General features: G+C 35.8%; 2 protein-coding genes across 6 annotated transcripts; both read left to right on the top strand.

Annotated features, from left to right (window-relative positions):
- LOC142633916 (regulator of telomere elongation helicase 1 homolog) lies at window positions 1–26,120 on the top strand. 5 transcript variants are annotated; one of them, XR_012843991.1, is made up of 27 exons: window positions 1–140; window positions 636–823; window positions 939–1,202; window positions 1,331–1,461; window positions 1,909–2,271; window positions 6,285–6,541; window positions 6,875–7,023; window positions 9,112–9,193; window positions 9,364–9,511; window positions 9,744–9,900; window positions 10,196–10,479; window positions 10,641–10,686; window positions 14,195–14,336; window positions 14,414–14,568; window positions 15,270–15,361; window positions 15,438–15,536; window positions 15,641–15,709; window positions 17,119–17,205; window positions 18,228–18,287; window positions 18,877–18,992; window positions 19,473–19,530; window positions 19,609–19,714; window positions 23,350–23,402; window positions 23,509–24,132; window positions 24,610–24,755; window positions 25,248–25,602; window positions 25,729–26,120. XR_012843991.1 is itself a non-coding variant. In XM_075808178.1 (22 exons), the coding sequence occupies exons 1-22, from the start codon at window positions 5,477–5,479 to the stop codon at window positions 25,321–25,323; spliced, it is 3,108 nt and encodes a 1,035-aa protein (XP_075664293.1). In that variant the 5' UTR covers window positions 5,389–5,476; the 3' UTR covers window positions 25,324–25,603. The 5 variants fall into 5 exon arrangements, 1 of the variants encoding a protein (XP_075664293.1); XR_012843992.1 differs by having other exon boundaries at window positions 13–140; window positions 654–823; XR_012843993.1 differs by having other exon boundaries at window positions 13–140; window positions 636–838.
- On the top strand, window positions 740–2,065 carry LOC142634896 (heat shock 70 kDa protein 15-like). The gene is made up of 5 exons (XM_075809140.1): window positions 740–823; window positions 939–1,007; window positions 1,110–1,202; window positions 1,331–1,461; window positions 1,909–2,065. The coding sequence occupies exons 1-5, from the start codon at window positions 740–742 to the stop codon at window positions 2,063–2,065; spliced, it is 534 nt and encodes a 177-aa protein (XP_075665255.1).
- Window positions 26,121–26,261: the final 141 nt, after the last annotated feature.

Here is a 26,261-nt window from a genome sequence, read left to right as displayed (position 1 = left end):
AGTTTTGATCTCTCTCTCTCTCCTCCGTTCACTCTTACCCCCTTGGGCTGTCTCGCTGTTTATTTAGCCAGCACCTCTGATTACTTTCTGCTCTAACTATTCGAGAAAGGTCGCATCTTCTACACTACAGTCAAGTCCAGGTAATCATTCTAAAGCTTTCTTAACTAATACCCTTTTTTTATTTATTTATTTATGCGTTTGGAGTGTAACAATTGTGTTGTTTTTTTTGGATTGGGAATCCTACGCATGGTATTGGGTTGGGGATGGAATTTGTTGATACTAGAAGAGCTTAGGCTAAATGGATAAAAATAAATAAATAAATTACTACTACATGAGGGTGTGGTGTGGAGTGGAGTAGTTGGGGAAGTGGTTTTGATATAGGTTAATCTCGGCCATTAATGGGCCCTCGCTCTTAACAAATTAATTAATGCGAGCGGGGGATCATCCTTACTCACGGGCCAAAAGTGATTTTAAGGGGCATCCTCAAGGGGTTTTTATGTTGTTCCTCTTCTATGTTTTAACCCAGGGAAACTGCCCTAAATACATGTACTCTGTCTGGGGGTATCTTAGACATTACTTTTTTTTTTTATTTTTTATTGTTGATCTGAGTGTCAACGAGAGCTTCCCGTTCTCAGTTGCTTTGTCATCAGCAGAGTACTGCTGTTTCAAAAGGCAGAGTTGGTGTATGGAGGAATGGTTCCAGCAGATGTGCAGAAGGCAGTGGAGAAGGAATTTTGAAATGGCTTTGCAAGATAGAATAATGGAAGAAACAAAAGACAGGAAGAATGCCGTTGAGGCCTATGTCTATGACATGAGAAACAAGGTAGCATGCTTAGTGGTAAAAAAATCTGGCTTTTGGTTTTGGGCTTCTAAATTAATACTTTGTTGTGGTATTTAAAAGAAATCTAATACTTCTTGTTTGTTTCTCTGTTTCTCAGCTTAGTGACAAATATCAGGAATTCGTCACTGATTCGGAGAGGGAAGGGTTTACTACTAAACTCCAGGAGGTAGAATATTGGTTGTACGAAGATGGTGAGGATCAAACCAAAGGTGTTTACATTGCCGAGATGGTGATCCCCATTGAGGAGCGTTACAAAGAGTGTTAACAGGGAGCTATAATTGATCAGCTTGTTCGTTGCATTAATAGCTACAGAGTAGCAGCAGTTTCAAATTATCACATTGACATCTCTGAAAAAGAGAAGGTAATATCCGAATTGATCTCTAATACACCCCCCCCCCCCCAAAAAAAAAGAAAAAGAAAAAACCATTTTACAACACGTGTTAACAGAAAACTAACTTTGCTATTCAAACTATACTTTGTATGTTATAGGTCCTAAATGAATGCGTAGAGGCAGAAGCTTGGTTGAGAGAGAAAAGGCTCCAACGGGATTCAATTCCTAAGTATGTGAATCCAGTTCTCTCGTCTGCTGATGTGCTAAAGAAGACTGAAACACTGGAAAGGTAGCTTTTCTTTCTTTTTACCTTTTAATCCAATTACCTTGTTTGGAAAGAATTTAATTTTAGCTTTACTTGTTAAAATTCTGCAAGATTAGTATAATTTTCTGCTTTGTCTTGATTCTGGATTATAATTTTGTCATGTTTTAATTATTTAGTTGCTGCTTTCGTAAGAGTAATGTTAGGGACACGACTAACTGACGTGGTAAGTTGTGATTGGTACACTTTCACTTGGGCTCACCACTGATATTAGTTCTATTGTGCATCAATCACAACATGTTTCTCAGTAGTTAATGAAAAAAAAAAAAGTGTGTCAGTATATTTATTGTTTTCATAATTTATTTATTTCCCAGCTGCCAACCTAAATCCTGGAAATTTGAACCTTTCTTGTCTTCCCTACTTTAATTATAGTAATCTTCTTTGAGGATGTTGAAAGTGTACTTTCTTGCACAGGTTTTATAAACTAATAACGATGAAACCAAGGGCAGCACGAGCCAAGCCAGCTACTCCTGAGGCCCCACCAACCCCACCTCCTCAGGCCAGTGAGCAGCAGCAACCTCGAGGAGTAGATGCTAATGCCAGCCGAGGGGGCAGCAAATGGCAGTGCTGAGACACCGGCTTCTGCAGAACCAATGGATACAGAGATTTCTACAACTTCTGCGCGTGGTCCTTTCAAGTGGTTCTTGCCTCTTAATGTTTGTTTTTCAAGAAAGAATTTGGTTTTTATGTATGAGTACTTTTCTGATTCTGTGTCTAGGGAAAAACTGGGGGGTGGACCTATCATGAAAGCATCTGGAGTGTTTCCACCACTTTCAGGTTGGTGAAACCTTTTCTGTTGTGGGTGGTCCACCAAATTTTATAGTTAATTAAGGTGGATCTCCAGTATCCGGTTTTTATAGATTTTTTGAGGGTTTTCAAGATATACTATTGGTAGTCTTCCTGACAGTTGTAGGGGAAGAACAAGAGAAAAACGTTTGATAAGGTCCTAAGTGTCATTGTTATTATGTTGGTATGCTCTGCATAATTAATTTCTGGAATCTGTTCTTTCAAACGTTATTGTATGCTTGATTTCATGCTTCATTCTGTTATCTTTTTTGTCACTTGGAAGTCCACGGCGATGATTTTGTTGACCTTCTTGTGGATATTTATTCTTGTAAGATTTGCTATGCAAGGATGTCAATCATTATTTTTATCTTTTTGTTTAGTAATCCTTATTCCTCCGATGCTAAAAAGTTCAGGTTCTGCGTAGTTGCTGCGTAGTGCAACTGTAATGAGTTGTTGGATCTGGCACACGGCATTGTGTTTGATACCATGATGTCCATCCTTATAGAGATGCAAGCTCTATTTTTAGCAAATTGGGATATTCGAGTCATCTGTCATTACAAATTATAATGACCCTTTTAAAGTTGTCCATTAATACAGGAAGCGTACCGCTTAGATCCATTGGAAGCTTTTAGCTGGTTCTCGATTATGGCTGCTAGCTTACTGCATAGATGAATAAATTTGATTGTTCAATATATGGTGATGCCTACTCTAGTTTGGAATTTGGAATGGCACTCGTAGTTGTAACTTGTAATGCAATGTTTTAGATTCTTGTAATGCAATGTTTTAGACTTTTATGTTTCTCTAGTTTACCCTATTATTCATCCTTCTGCTATTTTTATATAAACTTTCAATCACTATATTTTGATTTCTAATGGAACTCTTGCCATTTCATTTTAGACCAAACTATAGAGATCTAGCAATTAAAAGTTGGTATGCTGAAATTTGATTGAATCAAACCACAAACAATAAAATATAATTTTACTTTAAAATATACAAAATACATGTCTTAGAGCACTTGCAGCAGTGGAGCTAAATAGCTATATAGCTATTTTAGCTCCACCAAAACACCAAAAAGAAGCATGCAGCAGTGGAGCTAAATCTATATTTTTTTAGCTCATTGCTACAGTGCACATCTATAGATAGATGTGCACTGTTCATGAGAGCTAAAAAAAAGTAATTTTTTATTTTGTGTTCACATTACCTTTTTTATTGTGGTGTTTTTATTGTAGTGAGATGTATTATTTTATTGTGGTAGATATATTATTTTATTGTGATGTTTATATTATTTTATTGTGTTGAAAGCTAAAATAGATCCACTGCTGCAGCATGTGTGTAGGTAAAATAGATAAAGTAACTTTTAGTGGAGCTAAATTGCTAAATTTTTAGCTCCACTGTTGTGGATGCTCTTATAATAAGAGAACAATGGAAAATTGTAGAAGATGTGAAAGCAAGGAAAGAAAAGTAGAACACTATAGAGAGAGAGAGAGAGAGAGAGAGAGAGAGAGAGAGAGAGAGAATTGTGTGCTCTGGCCAGACGGCCACTAAAAATCAAATGACTATATATTTTTGCAGTCACTTGCGATTCATAACATATTACAAAGAAAATCATATTTAGAGCACTTAGAGCAATAGCATCAATATGTATAAAAATTTTCTTATACTTTAGCATAAACACCTACTTTTTCTTTATTTTATACAACTAATTTACAAAAACACCTGCATCGGATTATTTATATTACACATTCTTTTATTTAAATGATACTTTCTCACCTTTTTATTATTATTTCACACCAATCCATGGCCCCACCATCTTACCATACACTCCAATAATTACTTCTTTGTACTCTCTCTCTCTCTCTCTCCTTCATCTTCGTCTTCCTTTTGCATTTTTTCTTCTTTGGCATCTTCTTCTTCTTTTCATTCTCCTTTTTCTTTTTCTTTTGCTATTTTAGTTTGATTATGGGTAGTGATTTTGGGTTTGCAATTTGAGTGGTTATTTTAGGCAGATTTTTCCACTACAGTGGGTAGTAATTTTAGGCTCTTCGCTAGACCATTGTTGCTACTTCTTCTTCTTCGGCATTTTCTTCTTCTTCTACTATTTTTGCATTTTCTTCTTCTTCTTCTTCTTTTTCTTCTTTTGTAATTTGGGTTTGATGATTTTTTTTTAGGAGAGGATTTGATGAATTTGGGATCTAGAGTTAGATTAAGTTTGAAGAACTTGATGATTTGTTGTTGGATTTAAGAGAAGATAAGAGGAGAAAGAGGGTAAAAGAAAAAAGAGAATTGAATGAGAGAGGAGAGATAAAAAATAATAACAAAATCAAATAGAAAATTACTATAGTAGTGTAAATATACACTGTTATAGTAGATTTTGAAAATGTATAGTGTTATAGAAGGATTGATGTGAATAGTTTAGAGCAAAAATTTGTAAAATGATGCAATTGCTCTTACGTCAGTGAATGCAAGATAGCATAAGAGGTCAATTTTGCACATTTAACCAAAAAAATCATTCACATTAATTTAGCTAAACTTGTGTAAAATAACATCAAAGTTACAATAAGTCAACCATGTATTTATGAATATGGCAAAATACTGAAAATGATTTTGGGAAAATATTTTATAGCAAAACAAACAAACCATAAAATTCAAGATTGTATTGATGAAATTAACATTTATCTATATAAATCAGGACATTTTGTGTTGATTTCAAGTTAAGAAGTCAAATACCAAATTGTTCCCTATTTACCCTAAGCACTAACTCACACAAATTTTTGTATCAAACATTGTCATCCATAAAATTTATAATACAATAAGTGAATTTTAATTAGTTCAATTGCTAAATTATTTTGTCATTGAGCAAGAAATCTAGTGTTCAACTTGATGATAAAGAGTAATCAGTAAAGAAATGCATAGATTAAAATTCCATCACCTCTATGTAAAAGAAAAAAAAAATTATATTACCCTAAAAATAAAAAAGGGGAAAAAAAGGGTCAATTCCCAAACGACATCGTTTATCAGCGTACTACAATGTAATTTGGCGGGAAAACACATTACCTATTACATCTTTTTTTTTATATCACTCATTTTCTAGGGTTTTAAGATCAAAACCCAACGTTCTCAATTTTTTCTTTCTCGGGAAAATTTCCCCTAATATTCCCGAGAAAAAACAAAAAAAATCCGAACGGAGAAATAAGAAATGCCGACGTACAAGATCAGAGGCATCGATGTGGATTTTCCATTCGAGGCCTACGATTCTCAGCTTGTTTACATGGAAAAAGTCATTCAGTCTCTCCAACAAGTAAGCGCTTTTTTCAATCCCCCCAAACGTCACCGTTTTGGTAGCTGTATGTATCATTTAATGGTAGCGTGAAAGTACTTTCTTGCTTTTAAAAAAGCGTTTGTTTGTTTGTTTGTTTTTTTTTAATTTAAATTTTTTGGAGAAAGAATTGAAATTGTTGACTGAAGCTGGGAAAGACTGTAGCTTTGTGTGTTTTTTTGATACTCAATTAATCAATTTGGTGTTTTTGTGAAATGGGGTTGTGGTTAAGAAACTTGTAAGTATTTATTTGGACTAAATTGGTATTTGATTGGTTAGATTGTGGTTATTGGGTATATTAGGCCTTCATGGTTTTTGTATTCTTGTGGACAAAAAAATAAAATTCTCCCCCTTGAATTCACTCCTCATAGATGATAGAACATTGGGGTATGTTGTTCAAAGTGGGGTTTAATGCTTAAAGCATAATGTAAGTAGAAATCCTTTCGAAACAGAATATAAATCTCTGAAGTAAATGTCCTAAAACAATATAAGCATTTTTCTAACTGTTAATTATCATAAAAAGATGTTAATAGTGTAACATATAGTCTGAAGCTCTACAGGTTTGGATTGTCTGATATGTACTCTATAAGCTGCATAGTGTCACTAGGCCTATACTCAATTCTATTATCTATTAACTTAATGATACAAAGGTTTCATCATTTCTTATCTCTATTAATACAATGTGCAGAAATGCAATGCACTGTTGGAGAGCCCTACAGGAACTGGGAAAACGTTGTGTCTTCTCTGCGCCACACTTGCTTGGAGGAAGAGGTTGGGGGCTTTCTCGACTGGTATGGGAGTAAGGAGCAGTCAGAGTGAAGGTAGCAAATCAGATGTTTCTCCGTCACAGGGTGCTCGCTCAAAACTTCCCACCATAGTTTATGCTTCACGCACTCACAGCCAGATCCGGCAAGTTATTCAAGAATTAAAGAGAACCTGTTACAGGTCAGAGTTGATTTATAGTTTGACCTCTTTTGCGGTGAGATTTTAAATATTTGATTTATATTAATAAATTATACTCACACTTGATGGGTCTTACACCCGATGGCCTCCCCTTCCATGTTGCTCTCACATGGGGAGAGGTTCCATTTGAGCTAGAGTGCATTGGCAAGATTTTGAATATTGGTAAACCATAGATATTGCTTTTCCTCTTGATACATTACGTTTATTCCATGACACGTTGATTCTCAATAACTTGTTCTTTTGTGATAAGAGCTTCTTGTTGTTATTGCTTTAGGTGAGTTGAATGTTTGAACTTGCTATGTTTAATATATGCAGGCCCAAAATGGTAGTATTAGGATCTCGTGAACAATTGTGCATTCATGATAAAGTGAGTTTGCTTCGTGGAAAAACACAAACAAATGCCGGCCATTTGTTGGGTAGAAAGCGTGGAAAGCGTACTTGTGCCCATTATTCTCATGTTGCTGGTAATTCTGTTAAACTCTAAGCACATGTTTGTCCCTTCATATGTATATATACATATATAATTGGGCTTACTAAAATAAGGGAATTTATAAGCAAGGTCTATTACCTCAACTATCTTCTGGAAACATGAGATTGAATATAAAACCATATATCATATAAAGGATAGAAGAGTGATTCCAGCTCAAAGATCAAGAGAATGAACTATGATAATTTGGATACCATGAATTCTAGATGGTCTAGAACCAAACATCTTTTGGGTGCATAATTACCTTTGCTATCACTATGTTGTTGATTCCAAATTCTTGTTTCCACCTAGATCGTTATGACATTGATAAATGCCTTTAAATAAGGTTGAAGGAATTTTATTTTTTGTGGCATTTTGATTGGATTTTAAGTAACATTTAGTAAGAAGGGACTCATACCCCTTAAAGTATGGGGTGCTTGGCTACTCACACATTTTTGATCATGTGTAAGGCTCTTCGGATAATTGGTCTGGAGATTTGACACGGAGAGAGGCTACCAAACAAAATTTATTCATTGGAAATATGATTCATACAGTTGGGTTTAGCTCACACCCTTCCATTGTAAAATTTGTTTTGTACACTATCATGATATTTGCATAGAACATGCACCACAAGATTAATACTCAATGCTGATCCTTAATGTTATATTAATTTAAAATTTGCTTGTGTTTCCTTCAGTGGTGGAGCCACAGGAGACCAGGCCATGTCCCCCCAAGAATTAGAAAAATCTTTGAGTATATATGCTTATATGGGATGCCTATATAAGCACATATCAAAATGGCCCTCCCACCAACGGATTTATGGAAAAAGGTAGTCCCATTCTTTTTGTAGAAAACATGTCTAATCCCAACCATTTGTTTGCTTTTTTTAAATGAGCCCCAACCATTCATCTTTCTCAAACCAAAACAAGATGGTCTTGCTTGTAGCAGACCATTCTTTCATCAAAATGGGTTTTGTGTGTAGCAGTGGCACTAGTAGACCTTATTTTTGCATGTAGGCTGTAGTAGAAGCTTTATTGCGTGTAGGCTGTGGCTGTAGATTTCTTCTTTTCATGTGTTTTTTTCTCACTGTTTTGAACCCACAACACACCACACCCACTGGTACAAATGAAAAGGGACAAGACTCAAGGTAGCAGGCAGTGCACACCAGTATACCGCAAGAAAAGGCTCTGCTATTGTAGTTTCTTAGTGTTGAAAACCCCCCTAAAAAAAAATCCATCTTAATTTCAATTTTCATATCCAGCTTCGGTTGACATTGGAGAAGAAAATATTGAAATTCTCTCATTTCAAGGCTTTGTTAAAATATATATTTTTTGTAATACATATATTGGGTTATATAATTTTTCCTTTGCATCAAGATTTGTGTTTATAAGGACTTTTTTCCCCCCAATTCTACAATATATGATAAGAACATGGTATATTAAAAAGGAAAAGAATACTTAATTGTCACAATTGGTCCCCCTACACAAATTCCTGGCTTTGCCACTGATTTCCTTGTCTAGCTTTCACTCTAATTACCACTCCGTTAGTTATATTTTTTATGAAATCAATATGCTTCAGAGGAATTCATTGTTTCAAAACACCCAATGCATTAACTCTCTAGTTATCTTATTTATGTTTATTTTTTTTATTTTTATTTTTTATTTTTACAAATTGATAAACCATGTAGACTCCTTCCTCAATATTTCATCATTAGAATGCCACATAAGCTTGTCCATAACTGATGCAAAAATATAAGGACTCCTGATTCTTCTCTAGTAAAAGAAAAAGAAAAAAGAAAACATATATTGGCAAGAAACCTATCTCTCTCTCTCTCTCTCATGCATGAAAACTTTTAAAATGAATGTGTGGATGAGGATAAAGTTGTCGGATTTGCTTGTTTAAGTTGAATAACCCGGTCAGGGTTATATTCATGTGGTTTTCCTACTACTATGCTTGCTTTTGAATGGTTGTGAAGGGGTTGGAAATTATAATCTTTATTTTTTGATTATCTACTAGAGTCAATTGATTGATTGTAATTAGCATTTGTATTTATTTTTAACTTTCATGATCTGTGCTTCTATTGTAGACTACATGAAGAAAAATCCTCATCTTGGAGATGAACCTATTGACATTGAGGATTTGGTCAATGTTGGAAGAAGATTTGGGCCGTAGGTTCTTAATACCTTTTCTCCTTAAAAAAGAAATATCATAGTCAGTTGTTTGGAGTCTTTGGACTTTAGTTGTGTGTTCAAGACTTAATGGGTGTTTGCGTAACCAATGAAAAAAATCAAGTTGTATGGGTTTTGCCTCCTATTTACTTTCTACTTCTTTCTTGTAGGTGTCCTTATTATGTGTCACGGGAGCTCCACAAGGTTGCTGATATATTATTTGCTCCCTATAACTATCTTATTGATCGGAATCTTCGAAAAATTTTAAATGTTGATTGGAACAACAGTATTCTCATATTTGATGAAGCTCACAATCTGGTAAGGGAATATAATTGAAATCTATGACAAAGGAAATCTAATGTCTTTATAACTTTGGAACTATATGTGCTGGTTTTTGAATGTCTCTCTTCTTACTCAGTTGGCTATCAACTCTTGAAACTTGTTAGTGATTTTAAAAAAAAACCCAAAAGTGATCGATATTTATGCAGATTAGCAACTTGATTCATTTGTTACATTGGATAGTTTCTTATGTAATGTGAATATAATGCAGGAAAGCTTAAGTGCAGATGCAGCCTCTTTTGACTTGCCTTCTTGGCTTCTAACAGCTTGTATTTCTGAAGCAAAAAACTGTATTGACCTTTCTATAGCAAGGAGGGAAGAATCAAATGACAAATCACAGAATCCAGATAATTTTGCCATCCTTAAAGGTAAACTCATTAAATTTTGTTTTTTTTGTTTTGTTTTGTTTTTTTATTTTTATTTTTTATTATAAAGAATATTGCCACTATTCTGGCATTTTTTTGAGAGTGATTTGGCCGATCTAGATCCTACTTTTATTTAGTATTTTTCCTTGTACTCAATCACATGCATGTGAGATTTTCATTGTGTTGTAAAGTTTAAGTTAGCTTTCTACAGAACGTTATCAGTATTTTTGATGGGAGCTCTGGCATTCATACTCTACTTAGTCATGTTTCTTATGAGCTAATAAGACATATCTTGCAGCACTTCTTTTGAAGCTTGAGAAGCGGATTGCTGAAGTGCCCATTCAGTCCAAAGAAATGGGATTTACTAGGCCTGGACCTTACATCTATGAACTACTTGCTGATCTAAATGTCACGCATGAAACTACCTCTATGCTCACTAATATAATTGATGATGCTGCTGTGCTTCTTGAGGAAGAAAACCATAACAACTCAAAGGGAACTGTTTGCAGGCTGGAAAGCATTAATGACATTCTTCATTTAATTTTTAGAGATAAGGGCAATGCTCATGCAAAATTTTATCGTGTAAGTAGAATTGAATAGGACAATGGTGAGATTGATTTCAAAATTTTTTTGGCTGTTGCTTTAAAGTGTGCATGTTTCTATATCATATCTTTATTTTGCAATATAGGTATCTGAATTGGAATCCCCCACCCCCCCTTCCCCCCCTTTTTTTTTCATTATAGGTTCATGTGCAAGAACTTGAAGCAAGTGCTGCAGATGGATTAAAGGGTAATTTGGAGATATTTGCTGTTGTTTGGGATAGGTCTTATTTATTATATATCTGTGTGTGTGTGTGTGTGTTGTCATTCTCTATTATGTCTTGATCTCTTTATTTTTGGCTTATGAATCCATAATATCTCATTTGCATTATTTAAGTATTAAATTTAATATCCCATGCGTAATGTGGAATGAGGGGTGCGTAGGTTGAGCACTTTTAACCAAGCCTAGTTGGGTGAATGGTTGTGGCTTTTTAGAGAGGAAAAAACTCATTTGTGGAGGAGGGTGGTTTTATTGAAATATTTTGGTGAAGAATGGGGTTGATGGTCAATGAAAGGGGTAAGAGGTGTGCATGGTTGTAGCTTATGGAGGAGCGTAAGAGCAGGTTGGGATAGATTTGTGGAGGTTGTAAAATATGATGTTGGGGATGTTAAATGTGAGGTTTTTACATGATAAGTGGCATGGATAAATCTTTTTGAGAGAGATATACCCAGAGTTGTATGCGATTGCCGAAGATAAAGAAGCCTCAAAGTTGTATGTGTATGTGTATACCCAGAGTTGTATGTGTATAAAATCTTGGCCAAGGTCTTGGCTAATCGCTTGAGAGTGGTTTTAGATCAGTTGATTTCTGAGAATCAGAATAGCTTTGTGGGCGGGAGACAAATCCTAGACTCGGTTCTCATTGCAAATGAGTGTGTGGACAGTCGTGGTAAGAGCAGGGTTCCTGGAGTCATTTGTAAGCTCGACATGGAGAAAGCTTACGACCATGTGAATTGAGAGGTGTTGTTGTATCTGCTGAATAGGATGAGTTTTGGAGTGAAGTGGTGTAAGTGGATTCGTTCTTGTATATCCACAGTTCAGTTCTCTGTTTTGATTAATGGGTCTTCAGCTGATTTCTTTGGCAGCTCGAGGGGTTTACGACAAGGAGACCCGCTATCTCCTATGCTGTTCTTGATCTTGATGGAGGTGTTTAGTAGGATATTGAGAAGAATGAAGGGAGCTGGCTTGATTCGTGGTTTTAATCTCGGGGGTAGGAGGGATGGTGGGGAACGTGTTTCTCATCTTTTATTTGCAGATGATACTATCCTTTTTTGTGATGCTGAGGTGGAGCAAATTCTCCATATTCGGTTGTTGCTCCTCAGCTTTCAGGCGGTTACAGGTTTGAAGGTCAATGTGCATAAGAGCGAGATGGTTCCTATAGGGGAGGTTGGTGATGTGCATGCTCTGACTGATATCTTGGGCTGCAGAGTTGGATCTTTACCTATGTTGTATCTTGGTATGCCGTTGGGGGCTTCTCACAATTCCCCTTCAATTTGGAATACAATTTTGGAAAATTTCAAGCGGAAATTATCTAGGTGGAAGAAGTTGTACCTGTCTAAGGGGGGTCGATTGATGTTACTCAAGAGTACGCTTTCTAGTCTTCCGACTTACTTTCTATCGTTATTCACCATTCCTACTCTTGTGGCTAATAAAATTGAAAAGTTGCAAAGGGATTTCCTATGGGGAGATAGCAAGATTCATTTGGTAGGATGGGATAAAGTTTGTGCGCCTATAGCCAATGGTGGCTTAGGGATAAGAAAACTCACTACTTTTAATAGAGCTTTATTGGGGAAATGGTTGTGGCGGTTTGGAAAGGAAGAGGGTCGGTTATGGAGGCGGGTAGTAGCCTCAAAATACGGGGAAGACTGGGGGGGATGGACCTCAAAGCTGGGTAGGGGAGCTCATGGGTGTGGTTTGTGGAGAAGTATTCGCATGGGTTGGGAGAATTTCAGCAAAAATTGTCAGTTTGTGGCCGGATTGGGGAATAGGGTGAGATTCTGGCAGGATGGGTGGTATGGGGATCAACCTTTTCAATTGGCTTTTCCAAGGCTGTATGGCATTGCTATTGATAAGGAGGCTTCTATTGAAGCTTCTTTGCATTGGCAGGGGGCGGAGGGTAGAAGATCTTGGAATGTTCGTTTTAGCAGATTCTTTAATGATTGAGAGATGGATGAAGGGCTGCAATTTCTTCGTATTTTGGGTGCTTTAACCCCTCCTATGGATGTTGGAGACCGGATGAGATGGAAATTGAAGCCTAATGGGGCTTTTGATATCCGGTCGTACTATTACAAATTAAGAAATTCCCCTTCAACTATTCTTCCTTGGAAAGCGATTTGGAGAGTAAAGGCCCCTAGGCGAGTTTCTTTTTTCGTTTGGTGTGTAGCTTGGAATAAGATCCTAACGGGAGACAATCTGAGATTGAGGAGATTGAATTTTGTGGATTGGTGCATTATGTGTCGTCATTGTGGAGAGACGGTAGATCACTTACTCCTTCATTGTGAGGTGGCCTATCGATTATGGAGCTTTGTCTTCGGAACTTTCGGCCTGGCTTGGGTTATGCCTAGATTGATTTCAGACTTGCTCTTTGGTTGGTGGAATTGGTTGGGAAAGCATTCATCTCAGATCTGGAATTTAGTCCCGTTGTGCCTCCTTTGGTGTATTTGGAAGGAGCGGAATCGGAGGACTTTTGAGAATTTGGATTGCTCTAATGATCAGTTGCTTGCTTCTTTTAGTGGAACTCTTTTTGATTGGTCTCGGGCGTGGGGACTCACGTCTAGTGACTCCCTCCCTTCTTTTCTATGCTCCCTTTTCCTTTTGTAATTTCTTAGTTGTTTGGTTCTCTCTCTTGTCTCTCTTTGTTTTTCCTCTTGTATTTTCTGGGTTGCTCTATGTTCTTCAGGCATAGAGTAGCCGCTCGTATATATATATCTCTTACTTATCAAAAAAAAAAAAAGAAGCCTCAGTTCAATTTTGTTTAGAAGGCAAGAAGGTAGGACCCACTCTTGGAATATTAGGTTTATTTGTGATTTCAATGACTGGGAGTTAAGAGTCAGTGGTTTCTTTGATATTTTGTATTCCAACATCCCGAATAGGGCTGGTCCAGATTGAACGAGGTGGATGTTGATTGGCAATTTGAGAGGCTCTAGTGATTTGCTATGGTGACATGGGAGAAGATGTGGACTTGGTGAGTCTCATGAGGAGTAGTATTCCAATGGTAGAATGGTTTTACATGTAGAAGTGTAATAGGGAGACTGTGGACCACTTGTTTCTATGTTGTGAAGTCACTTATAATCTCTGTGGCTTCATTTTCTTTGTAGTTGGGGTGGATTTGGTTCTGCAAAAATGCATGTTTGATCTTCTAACTGGATGGAGGAAAGTAATCTAATTTCTTGGGTCATAGAGAATTTCAATCGATAATTAATTTTATTGATTTTCTAAATCTCAGATTGTAATTCGTATATGTTGTAATTCTTTAGAGCTATCTCACGTTATCACCAAGTGTGGATGAGGTAGTTCCTTTTTTTCAATAAAATTTTCGATAATGAAAGAAAGTATTAATCTGATATCCCTAATTGTCATTCACAATTTACTGTGAGTTAGTGAAAATGTGCATTCCAAAAGATCGGCATAGTGTGTGATTGAACAGATGCTATCCTGTCATAGTCTAATTTATATATCTTTATTTATTTTGATTCTGCAGGTAAGGCATCAAGGACTCTCAGCTGGTGGTGTTTCAATCCAGGAATTGCCTTGGAAGAATTCCACAAGTTGGATGTGGGCTCAATCATATTGACATCTGGGACATTATCTCCCATGGATTCCTTTGCCCTGGAACTGAAATTGTAAGCGACTCTTATGCTAATTAGGTTATTCCATGTTTCACAATTTCTAAATAGAAAATGCTATATTGGTTATTCAGAGAATTTCCTGTTCGGTTGGAAAATCCTCACGTCATCACCCCAAGTCAGATATGGGCTGGAGTTGTATCAGCTGGTCCTTCTAGTTGCTCTTTCAATTCTTCTTACCGAAACCGTGATTCTGTAGAATACAAACAAGAGCTTGGAAATGCTATTGGTATGTAAGATAACCGCTACTAATGCTGCTTTTCATAGGCTGTAGGTGTTGTTATTTATTATGACGCAAATGATCGAACACCACCTGTTTTGATAAATGTAAAAGGTTTATTGTTTCTTCAATGAAGGGAAATCTTAGAATGCATGGTCCCTAGTTAAAAGGTGGGATTGTTTAATATTCAACTAACATATCTGTGTGGGATATGTTAAATAGCTTTGGCATGTTGATAACTCACAGTTGATGTGTAAAAGATATATTGGTAGTACAGTGAGGTTTCAATAGAACTTTTCATTCGTATCAGCTAGGATAATCTTCTAGCTTGCTAGCATAAGCGCAGATAACCCTAGAAAGTTGGGGCTTTTGAGAAAAAAAAAAGAATAGAATATTAAAAGAAGTAAAAGTCAAAACTAGCTATGTTTTAATATTTTTATATTCTGGAGGATGACTAAATCTGTCAAGGATCCATAGCTGACCCCAAAATTTTGGGGATAAGGCTTTGTTGGTTTGTTTTTGTTGTGTTCTGGAGGACATCATAGTTTTCTCCCTTAAAAACTCAAGTGGTTCATAACTTTTTAAAAATTTAGGCTTTGCACTAAATTTTAAGCATATTCCCTAATCAGAATTAGAAGTTTATTCAAATCGGTAGCCTGATAAGTTTTTATGCTCATTTGAGAATTTATGCTTATATTTTTGTCTTCCAGTAAACTTTGCTCGAATTGTACCCGATGGACTGCTTGTATTCTTTTCGTCTTACTACATAATGGACCAATGCATTGGGTGCTGGAAGAATATGGTAGGGGTTTGAATACTTGAAAGGGTGAAATCTGTTTGCTTTTATCTCATGAAAAACCATGTTCCATTTTTTGTAGAGTCATGCAAATTCAACTACAATATGGGAAAGAATCTGCAAACATAAGAAACCTGTGATAGAACCTAGACAGTCTTCAATGTTCTCTTTGTCAATTGAGGTAATCAACATTACCTATATATCCAATTAATCTTGTCACATATTTATAAGTATGCTGTCTTCTCTTTTAGCCTTTAGGTAATCCATTTGTTTTGGTTTTGGCAGGACTATATGGCTAAGTTGAAGGACACCTCAGCTTCTGGTGCAATTTTTTTTGCTGTATGTCGTGGGAAGGTATGTTTTTGACTTGGGCTTTAAGGAAATTGTTTCTTTGTTATGCATTTGCTAACTTCTAAATTTTTTTGTGGACCAATTGGATTGGATGAAATTTGCTTTGCATGTTTTTGACTATCATACAACCACCAAGGGGTTTTGGAAGTTTCCAAACTTTATGTGTATACAATGTTTTAAAATTGTTCAATAGAAAGCCTGTATGTCACTCATCTGGCATCATTGTCATTTGGGGGTATTTTCAAATAATTTTTATTTTTATTTTTTATTTATGATAGTCTTTGGAGTGCATGATACAATTTAAAATTGACTAGCTCCAAGATGGTGAGTAGAGATGCTGTAAAGAATCATGAATCTGTCTTCTTGGCTTTTGTGTTTATATAGACGTATGTGTGAGTTGTAACACAAAATTTTTTATTACTAGGAGTGCATATCTCGAAGAAATGGCATGTTGCACACACACACAAGGCAGTGCTGATGGATAATGTTTCATTTGTCATTAGCAAGTTCATTTGATGAGTCCTGTATTGGGAAATATTTATTGTCTACTACCCTCAAAATTTTGTGAATTGGTGCTTTTATTTATTTTTGGACCAATAAAGTAGTAAATGTTTTATTCGACAGAAAAAAAAAGTGACGCCACAGTATGAAGGGCATATGCTATGGAGCACTCAAACAGAGAAAAATTAAAAAGATAAAAACAAGTCAATCAAGAAACATGCTATCTAGGAAAGACAACAAATCAAAACCTCAGTTGGGGAAGGAGAGAAAGCCTGGTTCAATGCTAATAAATTTTCCTTTAATTGCAATTTAAGCTGGGGAACTGAGGAATCTTTATTTTAAAAAATGCGAGAATTCCTTTCTCTTTTAACAATCCACATTAAACAAGATGGAATCACACTCGAAATTGCCAACCTATCATTCTTGACCGGAAGACCAGCCCAACGCAGCAGCAAATTCAACACCAGTTTAGGCATCACTCAATTCACACTCAGAAGACACCACATGAAATCCCATTGCTCTCTTTGGTCCTTGTGTTTTGAGGCAGTTGCAATATGTTGCCTTGAGATGTTCTGTTTGGTGGTGGTCTTATACTTTTGGTTACATGCTTGCTGAGTCACCCAATATTGTGAACAACACTGTTAGTATATAAAAGTATTGGGAGCGATAAAACTAGTAATTTCGGTTGTTGTCTTCCTGGCTAGCAAGTAGTTTTAAAGTTATTCAAGATCTTTCCCAAATTATTTAGCATTTCCTAGGTTTTCAGAAAATGAACTTTTTCTTTGGTTGGCTGATGCTTCATTTCTTGATGCAAATTTGGCAAGCACAATAAAATATGAAGGTTATATATCTGCTACGTCTTTTTTTAGTTCAAGTCCATTTATCATAGCTGATTCTTATCTGTTAATTAGGTAAGTGAAGGACTAGATTTCGCTGACCATGCCGGAAGAGCTGTAGTCATCACTGGTATGCCATTTGCTACGATGAATGATCCTAAGGTTTGATAATCTTTTTGACGTTTTCTTTTTCTTGAGACTTGATTGTTCCTTGAACTTTTGCATATCATGCAAATCCTTTGCCATTTTATCTTTTCTTAAAGAAGTTGCAGTGCGACATCTTCTCTTTAAGGTATTTTTTGATTGATCTGAATTTGGTGACTTTGACTTGATACTTTATAATCAATACGTGACTTTCAAATATCTAGACTGGGTTTTGCTAGCATTTTGATTTCAATTTTTGGACTCCAATTGAAACTTTTTAATGTCGAGATAGACATATGTAATGCTTAGCTCTAACCATTGCTGTTCCTGAAGTTAGCATTCATTTGTGATGGTGATAATTTATAATAGTTGACCCATTGTTTGGGGGCTATGCCCTTCTATGTGTTTACCAAATCTTAATATTTATAAAAAAGGAAACAATAACAAAACCATTGATGTTTAAATCTTAGCTTCTTCGTAAGTGGTTGGTTACGACAATATATTTTCAATCTTAGTTACCTGAGCCTTCATCATTTGATCTTAATTATTTTCAAAAGATGGGATAGCATTATTGTGCATAAATTTCTTGTAGCATTCATTAATTGACAAGCAGGGATTTAAATTTCACTGTGTTATATCACATGGAAGTCTTTACATACACAATTAAAGTCATGTTATTTTATTATGGGTTCCCATTTCTTCTAAATCAATTAGTTTCACAACATATTAGTTCATATGTTCTTTATTACTCATACATCTATAGGGTTTGCTTCTTCATGTTCCTGCATTTGGTTTAGGAAATATCCTTGGGTGCTTGCCATTGGAGTTGGCTATCATGTTTGCTATAATTATAGCACACTGTGTTTTCCACAAATAATGCAAAGTTTATCCATTTTCTGGGATCAGGAATACTAAAATTGTAACAAGTGAATGTCACAATTGATCTTTTTTGCTGTGTAGATACTTAAATAGTTCTGCCATGAATCTTAAGCTTATTTTCACATATTAGCTTTGCTCAACTGATATGAGAAATAAATCAGGTTCGTTTAAAACGTGAGTTCTTGGATCAAGAGGGACAATCCCAAAGCAAAGAGTGTAAGGTAATCATTTTACTGCTTGATTGAGATGTCAATTTTGAGTACCTGATGTTTTTCCTTAGGTTGTGTTCAGTTTGTAGGAATTTAAGGTGAGAATTTAAAGTTATTGAGAGTTATCAAATTATGGGTGTTCGGTTAACTAATATTGTGGAAGTTCTGAAAATCTCAGGATATTGCCATTCCCAAAATTTATGGCATAATAAAGTCTCAACTTTTAAGAATTTTATTCTTCTGTCTTGCACTTAATTAGAATTGTAACAAATCATGCTTAAAGCTAGTTAAAATTTCTTATCAGGTTTCACCTACTATAATGTGCATCTTATAAATCACATTAAAACTATTTTTCCTTATTAGGTTTCGCCTACCATAATGATCACGTGGGTTGTTTTCTCTACATCAATTGTTCATTAAACTCTCAAGATTTCCAAAACTTGTTTTGAGCTACCAAACTCTGAGATCGAATTTTAAATTCTTAGGAATTTAAACTCATGAGAATCTTAAATTCTAAAGAATAAAAAATCTTACCAAAAGAACATGTCCTTTTTATTTTGACAATTGTTTTACCAATTTTTATTTGACTTTGACTTTGTAGGTTCTAACTGGAGAAGATTGGTATAATCAACAAGCATCACGAGCTGTGAATCAGGCTGTTGGACGTGTAATCCGTCATCGTCATGATTATGGAGCTATTATTTTCTGTGATGAAAGGTTTTCTTTCTGTTGGTTCTGTCACTTTGGTCTTTAATTTCAACAGAATGCACAAGCATGTGAATTAGAAAGCAAAAATATCAGGAGATGATCATTTTCTCTACAAATTTTGTGAATTTTCTGGAGCTGAATTTTCTTTTGTCATTCTAATCTTTGTTGAATTTTAAGCTCTAGTTCAAATAGAATCCCCTCCCCTTGTAAAGTGCAAGGTGGAATTCTGCAAAAGATATTTAACAACCTGTTTTGGAAAGTATGCAATATATAATTACTTGCAAAATGCAAAATGATCATTATTGTTTCCAGTCATTGAGAAGGTTATGGAAATCCATCTTGGACTTTGGCTTGCAACCAATTAATGCCTTTCTCATCATTGTTATTTTTTATTGATGTTACTATGTTAAATTTTAATCTTGACATTTATGTGTGTGTATATATATATATATATTTTAAATTGTAATTTTTCTTGTGAGTTATAAACAGGTTTGCACAGCCATATCGGCAATCCCAAATATCACTTTGGATACAGCCTCACATCAAGGTGTGTTGTCATCTTTTGGAACAACCTTCTTAATTCTGATCTTCAAAGTACTAGTGCTAACTCATTTCACTCTTGCAGTGTTACTCCAAATTTGGGGATGTAGTTTTTACATTGACCCGGTTTTTTCGGGATGCAGGAGCTAGAGGTTCTACTCATCTAAGGTTAATACAAACTGAAAATAGAGGTAAGTATCTTCCTGCTAAGAACATAACCAGTTTCATTGTTTTTATGATTTTTATATCTACCTATGTATTCCCCTAGAATTGTCGGGGAAATATATATGTAGGTTGGATCTTTTCTTCTCAGATATTTGAAGTTTTTGTTGAGTAACTATTTGACAAATTGTTTCATGAATGTTTTTAGAATGAGGGCTTTTTATACATTATGCATTGCAGACCCAAATTATATAGATGTGTCTGTGTGCTCATCGGGCTACCAACGCATACAAAATGTAAAAGGTTCTTGCCTTTATGGGTATCAGATCTATTTGAATGGATTAGATCAAGAAATAATCTTAACAAAATATATAAATATGGGTACATGCAGTGGGTTCACCATCGTGAACACATTGGTCTTTTCTCTTTAATAAAATTTCTATTATCTACAAAAAAAAAGGGTACTTCCCTATCATTCTTTTGATATTGTACTCTCTTGCGTTCGCGCACGCGTGCACACACACACACTTGAAACAAAGATTTTAATAAAGGGTCCAATGGCTATCTGTGAGACTTTCTGTTGCCTGGCTGTTCAGTAGTTAGAAAGTAAAGCTATTTGCTCGCAAAGTTATAGGCATGTGAACTCTTGGTGTTTCTAACGAAGACATCCAAGGTTCAATCCTAACATTCCCAACCATCGACATATCAAAAAGTTAGACTTTATTCGTTAAATAATAAGTTGTAGGTATGTGAACTGAAAAGAAATATCCAAACCCTGATCAGTTAGATTACTTGCATCAAATTGCAAGCTTCCCATTAGCTGGGTATGCCTTAAATTTTTTGGGTTAGCTAGAAATAATTTTAACAGAATATATAAAAATGGGTACTGCCCTATCAATCTTGATATCTTACTTTCTCTCTCCCCCCCCCCCCCCCCCCCCCCCTCTCTCTCACACCCTAACACACACGAAAACAAGATATCAATTAAGGGTCCAATGGCTACCTGTGGACACTTTCTTCTGGCTGTTCTGTAGTTTGATAGTAAAGCTATTTGATCATTAAGTTATAGGTATGTGAACTGAAAAGAAATATCCTAACCTTAATCTGTTAGATTGCTTGCATTTGACAGAAAATTGCAGGCTTCCCATTTGCTGGGTCTACCTTATATTTTTTGGGTTAGTAACGTCCTGATCCTGTTGCTTTTACTGGAGTAAAGAAACCAGGAGCCAACCACTTACAAGCCAAGTCTTCACTTAGGTCCTGAAACAACTTCAATCTGGGAGCTTAAAGATTAGGTTTAGGTGTCTATTACAATTTAATGGCTGTGTTAGAGGTATTAGGTTTATGTGTATAGGCCCAAGGGGCCCAATTCTATTGTAAGCCCATGTATGCCTAACCCTAGCTCTCTCCCCCTATATAAACCTTACTTAGGGTTCATTGTAAGTCAAGGATTACTCTTTGTGGATGTAGGCTGTTAGGCCGAACCACATAAACCTTGTGTTCTCTCTCTTCTGTCTATACTCTCTTTCTCTACACTTCATAAAATCTAACATGGTATCAAAGCCACCTTCCTGTGGCCATGGTTTTCTGTCCTTACAATGTGTTCAATAGCAGTCTTTGTCTTCCTCAGTGTTTCTCTGCTGTGTTTGTCTTCTCCAGCCTCACACTACGGCTGTCAAAACTCTCCAGTATAGTCCAGTCGCTGCTAGAAGTCGCATCACACCACAAGACCACTGCCTTTCACAAGCCACTGTCACAGAGCCTCCTTTCAACCATCACCATCAAAGAGTTGATCTTGACCCATTTTTTGTTTGTCTTACACTACCATCAAAAGCCAAAACTCACTGCCGCTGCCTAACACACGACAATACCATCATCTATACCCATGGCTGTGTTTCTATTGCATTCGGCACCAATTGTGTTGGAAGGGACCAACAAGTCTATTATTATTGTATTAGTGACATTCTGGCTGAATGATTTATCAATGTCTTAAAGAATCCTCTTGGCTTGTGATAACAAGTATTGACTGCCGAATGTCATACCAATAGTTCACAGTTGCTCTTGGGTTGTGAGAATTAGCAGGTTCAACGTGTCCTTTATGTATGCAATTCACTCAATCAAGAATGAGTTTGCATATTTAAATATACAAGGCACAGTTTGATTTGCAAGTTTTGGATCTTTTGAGATTATTTTTTACTCCGCAAGTGGGTCTTTTGTCTTTAAATCCGTGGCACTAGTTGTTGAAGACCGCAACATCAGCCCTAGTCAAGTCAACAATACAAGAGTTTTTTTGTTTTTGTTTTTGCCATCGCTATAATCCACTCTACAGAATTATCCTAAATTATTTCTTGTCGTGGATAGAATATGGACAACCTCGACAATTGGGGTGATTTTGGCTATATAGAATGCGCACATGCATCTTTCGCATCTTACCAGTAGCCTCTAAAGGTATACTTTGTATTGTGCTCTTCATTAATCATTGGCTCGTTTGGCTTTTGTTCAAGCCTTAATCATCAGGTGCATCTTGCTTCAAGCATCACCAAACATTGCTTGATTCAGCATTTGACCATTTTGACTTAGATCATTGATTAGAGTTGAGTGATTACTTTTGCGTAGATTCTGATTTTGGGATCCGTTTGTCCATTTGAGGCACCCAAATCACACCCTTGTCTCTTTGGGTTCAACATCTACGACATCATCACATGCTTCATCATAGCGCCTTGTTTGCCAAAGTTCCTCAAGCCTTCAGTGTAGTGGTCCTCAGGTCATAGTAGAGACCCTCCTCCTTGGTCACTGATGTAGCCTTCTTAGGCCCTTATTATCTCCTGGCAGTCTTTTATAGTCGTTGTTTGCTGTCATCTTGAGCAATTCACATGTTCATTATCTGGTCTATTTATAGTCGTCTTCATGGCCATTTTCAAGGCATCTTCGAGGGATCTTTCTTCATCTTCAAGGCTTCTTCATCTTCGCAAGTTACATTCTAACCTCAAGGTTCAATCAAACCTCCACCTTGAGTTTGAGAGGGGGTGTTAGAGGTATTAGGTTCATGTGTGTAGGCTCAAGAGGCCCAATTCTATTGTAAGCCCATTTATGCCTAACACTTGCTCTTTCTTCCTATATAAACCCTACTTAGGTTTCATTGTAACTAAGTGAATTGATAATATAGTGAAGATGTAGCCATCAAGGATTACTCTTTGTGGATGTAGGCCATTAGGCCGAACCGCATAAACCTTGTGTTTTCTCTCCTCTCCATACTCTCTCTACACTTTATAAAATCTAACAGGCTGTTTTGTCTACAATGGCAATAACAAGCAAGTATTAGACCCCAAACTGTGGGGTCCACTTTGGATCCTCAACAAATTAATCAGGGTTGGCCACACACCCCAACTTGTATCTATAATTCATTCATAAGAAAGTGACTAATTTTTATGTTGTTTTCCATCTTTCAACAACTCTCTTATTTTTGGGCTTGGGATTGGTTGTGAACAATATATATGATGACACTATGCACAAACACAGGTGGAGTTTATTGGTTTTTTTGTTTACTTTTGAACCATTGGTTTGTCATTTGTGTCCTTCCTATGGCATGTGTATTATTAAAGCTAATTTTCTGTAATAATGCAGCCTATTTATGCTGCGGCTAATGCGATATGTTCTTTCACAGGAGAAACAAAAGAGACGCAACCTGAGCAGCCCTCAGAAAATTTTTTCACCCTGGTAAACCCTGGACTTTTTATCTGTAAAGATGTTCATATTTAGATGTAAAAGTATTTTCTGATAATGCTATTTGTGTGAACTATTTCTTGGTTATGGGAATTTTCAGGCAACACAAATGAGTCAAGATTCTTCTGTTAAGGCATTGTCTCCCATACGTAACACCAAAAGAGGCAATAGTTCAACTTCAAGCCAATTGGGAGAAGTTCTTCCTGCTAATCGCTCGTCTCTTTCTCCCTTTAAGAGTCAATCTTTAATTTTGAAGCGTCCGGGTGATCTTATTGGCAATGAGACAAAAATTTTGATGCCTGGAAGGAAAAATATGCAACATCAAGATCATGAAATAACTGATATGACTGGTTATTCTATATTAAATGAAAAACCAAGCAAAGAAAAACTTATAGAACCTTGTTCTGCTAGGAAGCGTAAATTATTAAACATAGAAAATGCTGTGATGCAACAAATTGAAGTTTCTCATGATCAGTCATTTGGTGCAAAGAAGTTTGAAACAACTGGCCCTTTGGGTATCAATTCAGTTAATCTTGAGAATTTGCAAAATTCTGATGGCATCAGCACACAAAATACTCAAGTTGGTTCATCAGTACTGCATAAAGATCAAGGAACTTCTCAAGAGAAGCAAGCTCAGTTATTCAGGCAGAAGAACAAAGGTGTTCAGTCCAACCCTGTGCCCAGTGGTAACGAGGAATCCAGGGGATCTGCTTTTCTGATTCAGGTGAAGTGTTTTGACAATATAAAGTAAATTATATAGTTTATGTGATTGTTCCTTTATTGTAAATGAGAAATATGTGGCAACAAACTGGACAGGAGGCTGGCGTCTAACACAAGAAGAAGAGCTTCCACTTGTTAACTGCAAAATAATTGAACTTTTACATGGTTATTACTTATTGGCGACTTGAAATGTTTCTGATTATATGCCATTTTGTCATCATTTTCTGTAACACTTCTAGAATCTTCCCTCCCTTCTTTGCATGCCTCCTAAAAAAGCATTTATCTAATGCAAGTGGTTTTCTTGGAATTTTGCATTGGGTGCCAGAACTATATTAAAGCAGTCATGTTTGTTTGTGTTTCTTCTCTGAAACCAATGAGCTAGAGGCAATTTTTTGACTCACCAAGTTTTTTGTATTGCTTTCTTGATTAAAATGTCAATTAAGAAATTGGTTTTGGATTTTGTTCAAACCTATGCCTACAGGTTAAAGAGAAGCTTAGTGCTGAAGAATATAAAAAATTTGTGGAATTTATGAAGGCACTTAAGTCTAAAGAAATGAAGATAAGTCAAGTTTTACAATCCATTGTGAGATTATTCTCTGGACCAGAGAGGCTTCATCTTCTTCAAAGGTACTCATTGCTATTTGATTTTAATACTATTGGCGGCAATTGCCTATGTGGCTATGCATCTAAAATTTGACTTGAAGGCTGAGGGTTCTTCATAAGATAGTACTTTCTATTAATGCCATGATTGACATTGATTATGGATGCTATTATTGATGGTATAGGTTGGGTGCTTCATTCAGATACTAGTGTTAATAAAATTCTTTTGGGTTACGATATTCATATTTAAGGACAAAAAAATTATTTACCCTTTCATTTGTGTATTATGCTTTCTAAATGATGCTAATATAGTATGATTGATAAATGTTTAAGCCTGAAAATGACAGACGTGACATTTATTTGTTGTTTTTCTATTTCATTATGCATAGAATGTCTCCCCTTCCCCAAGTCTTTTTGAAAATTGAAATATCCAAATTTATCTTCTTCATACATTTTGTTTCTAATATTCAATAATTGTAGCATTTCTGCTCTCACCCTTGCTATTGTCATTGTGAACAGGTTTAAGGACTATCTTCCTGCAAAGTATCATTCTTTGTATGAGCAGCATCTTGAAATAAATAATGACAAACTTTGATGTGCAGTATCGTTCTCCGTATTTTATCCAAGTTTTAATTTTTATCCAATCTTAAGTAAACACATTGGGTTTCTAGAACAATATATGAGAGGGATTGGGTATTAGCAGGATAAAGGTTGAGTTTTTCAATCTTGAAAATTCTGGTATCTCTTGAAGGGGAAAGGTTAGTATTTTGCTTTTCATGTATACAGTGCAGCTCAAATAGTCAGACAACCTTAATATCCCCATTGTAAATTTGGCTTGGAAAGCCAAGGGATCCGTTTGATGCAGATGAATTATGTGAGTAATTTTATAGTTGTGGAACTTTGTTTATTAATTGAGATTTGCAATTAGTAATTACATTGTGTTTGGTTAGTAATGTTTTGTTGGGCTTACCCACAGTTTTGATGGTTGCTTTTTGTCCAGGAAGAAAAGCATACTTATATAAGCAACTCTTTTGTATCGTGGTGAGTCCAATCCTATGCTTTGTATGGCTTTAGAAAAAAGACTGTCAGCTAAAAAAATGCATGGGAAAAAAAGGCAATCTCAACTATTGCTTGTGGGCATCCACAATATTTAGCGCAAGAGAGTTTGGATCGCCATGAATTGGAAGAAGAAAGGAATTGAGTAACATATGCATGATTATACTAGCAATATTTCTCGTCGAAGAAACGGTTTTCTTTTGGTATTATTATTATTACTGTATAATGAAGGAGAGATGCATATTATATACTATTTCAGCCCATACTTGTATAAGCTTTCCTTTTGTTGTATTTTTAGATGTTATTCTTTGACAATGTACATAATTTCCTTTTGTTCTTCGTGGACGGATTTAAATTAAACCATAACTTTGCCAAAAGTTTTGTAGCTTAACTAGTTGTCAACTTTTAGTGTATCCATGGCATTTGGGGTTTAATCCTCTCTTCGATGTAGTTATCTAATTAAAAAAAAAAAAACCA

The sequence above is a fragment of the Castanea sativa genome, chromosome 5 (genome assembly GCF_040712315.1).
Source record: "Castanea sativa cultivar Marrone di Chiusa Pesio chromosome 5, ASM4071231v1".
NCBI classification, from domain to species: Eukaryota; Viridiplantae; Streptophyta; class Magnoliopsida; order Fagales; family Fagaceae; genus Castanea; species Castanea sativa.
Note: the sequence above shows the minus strand (reverse complement) of the source record. Positions and strands in the feature narration are given on the sequence as shown.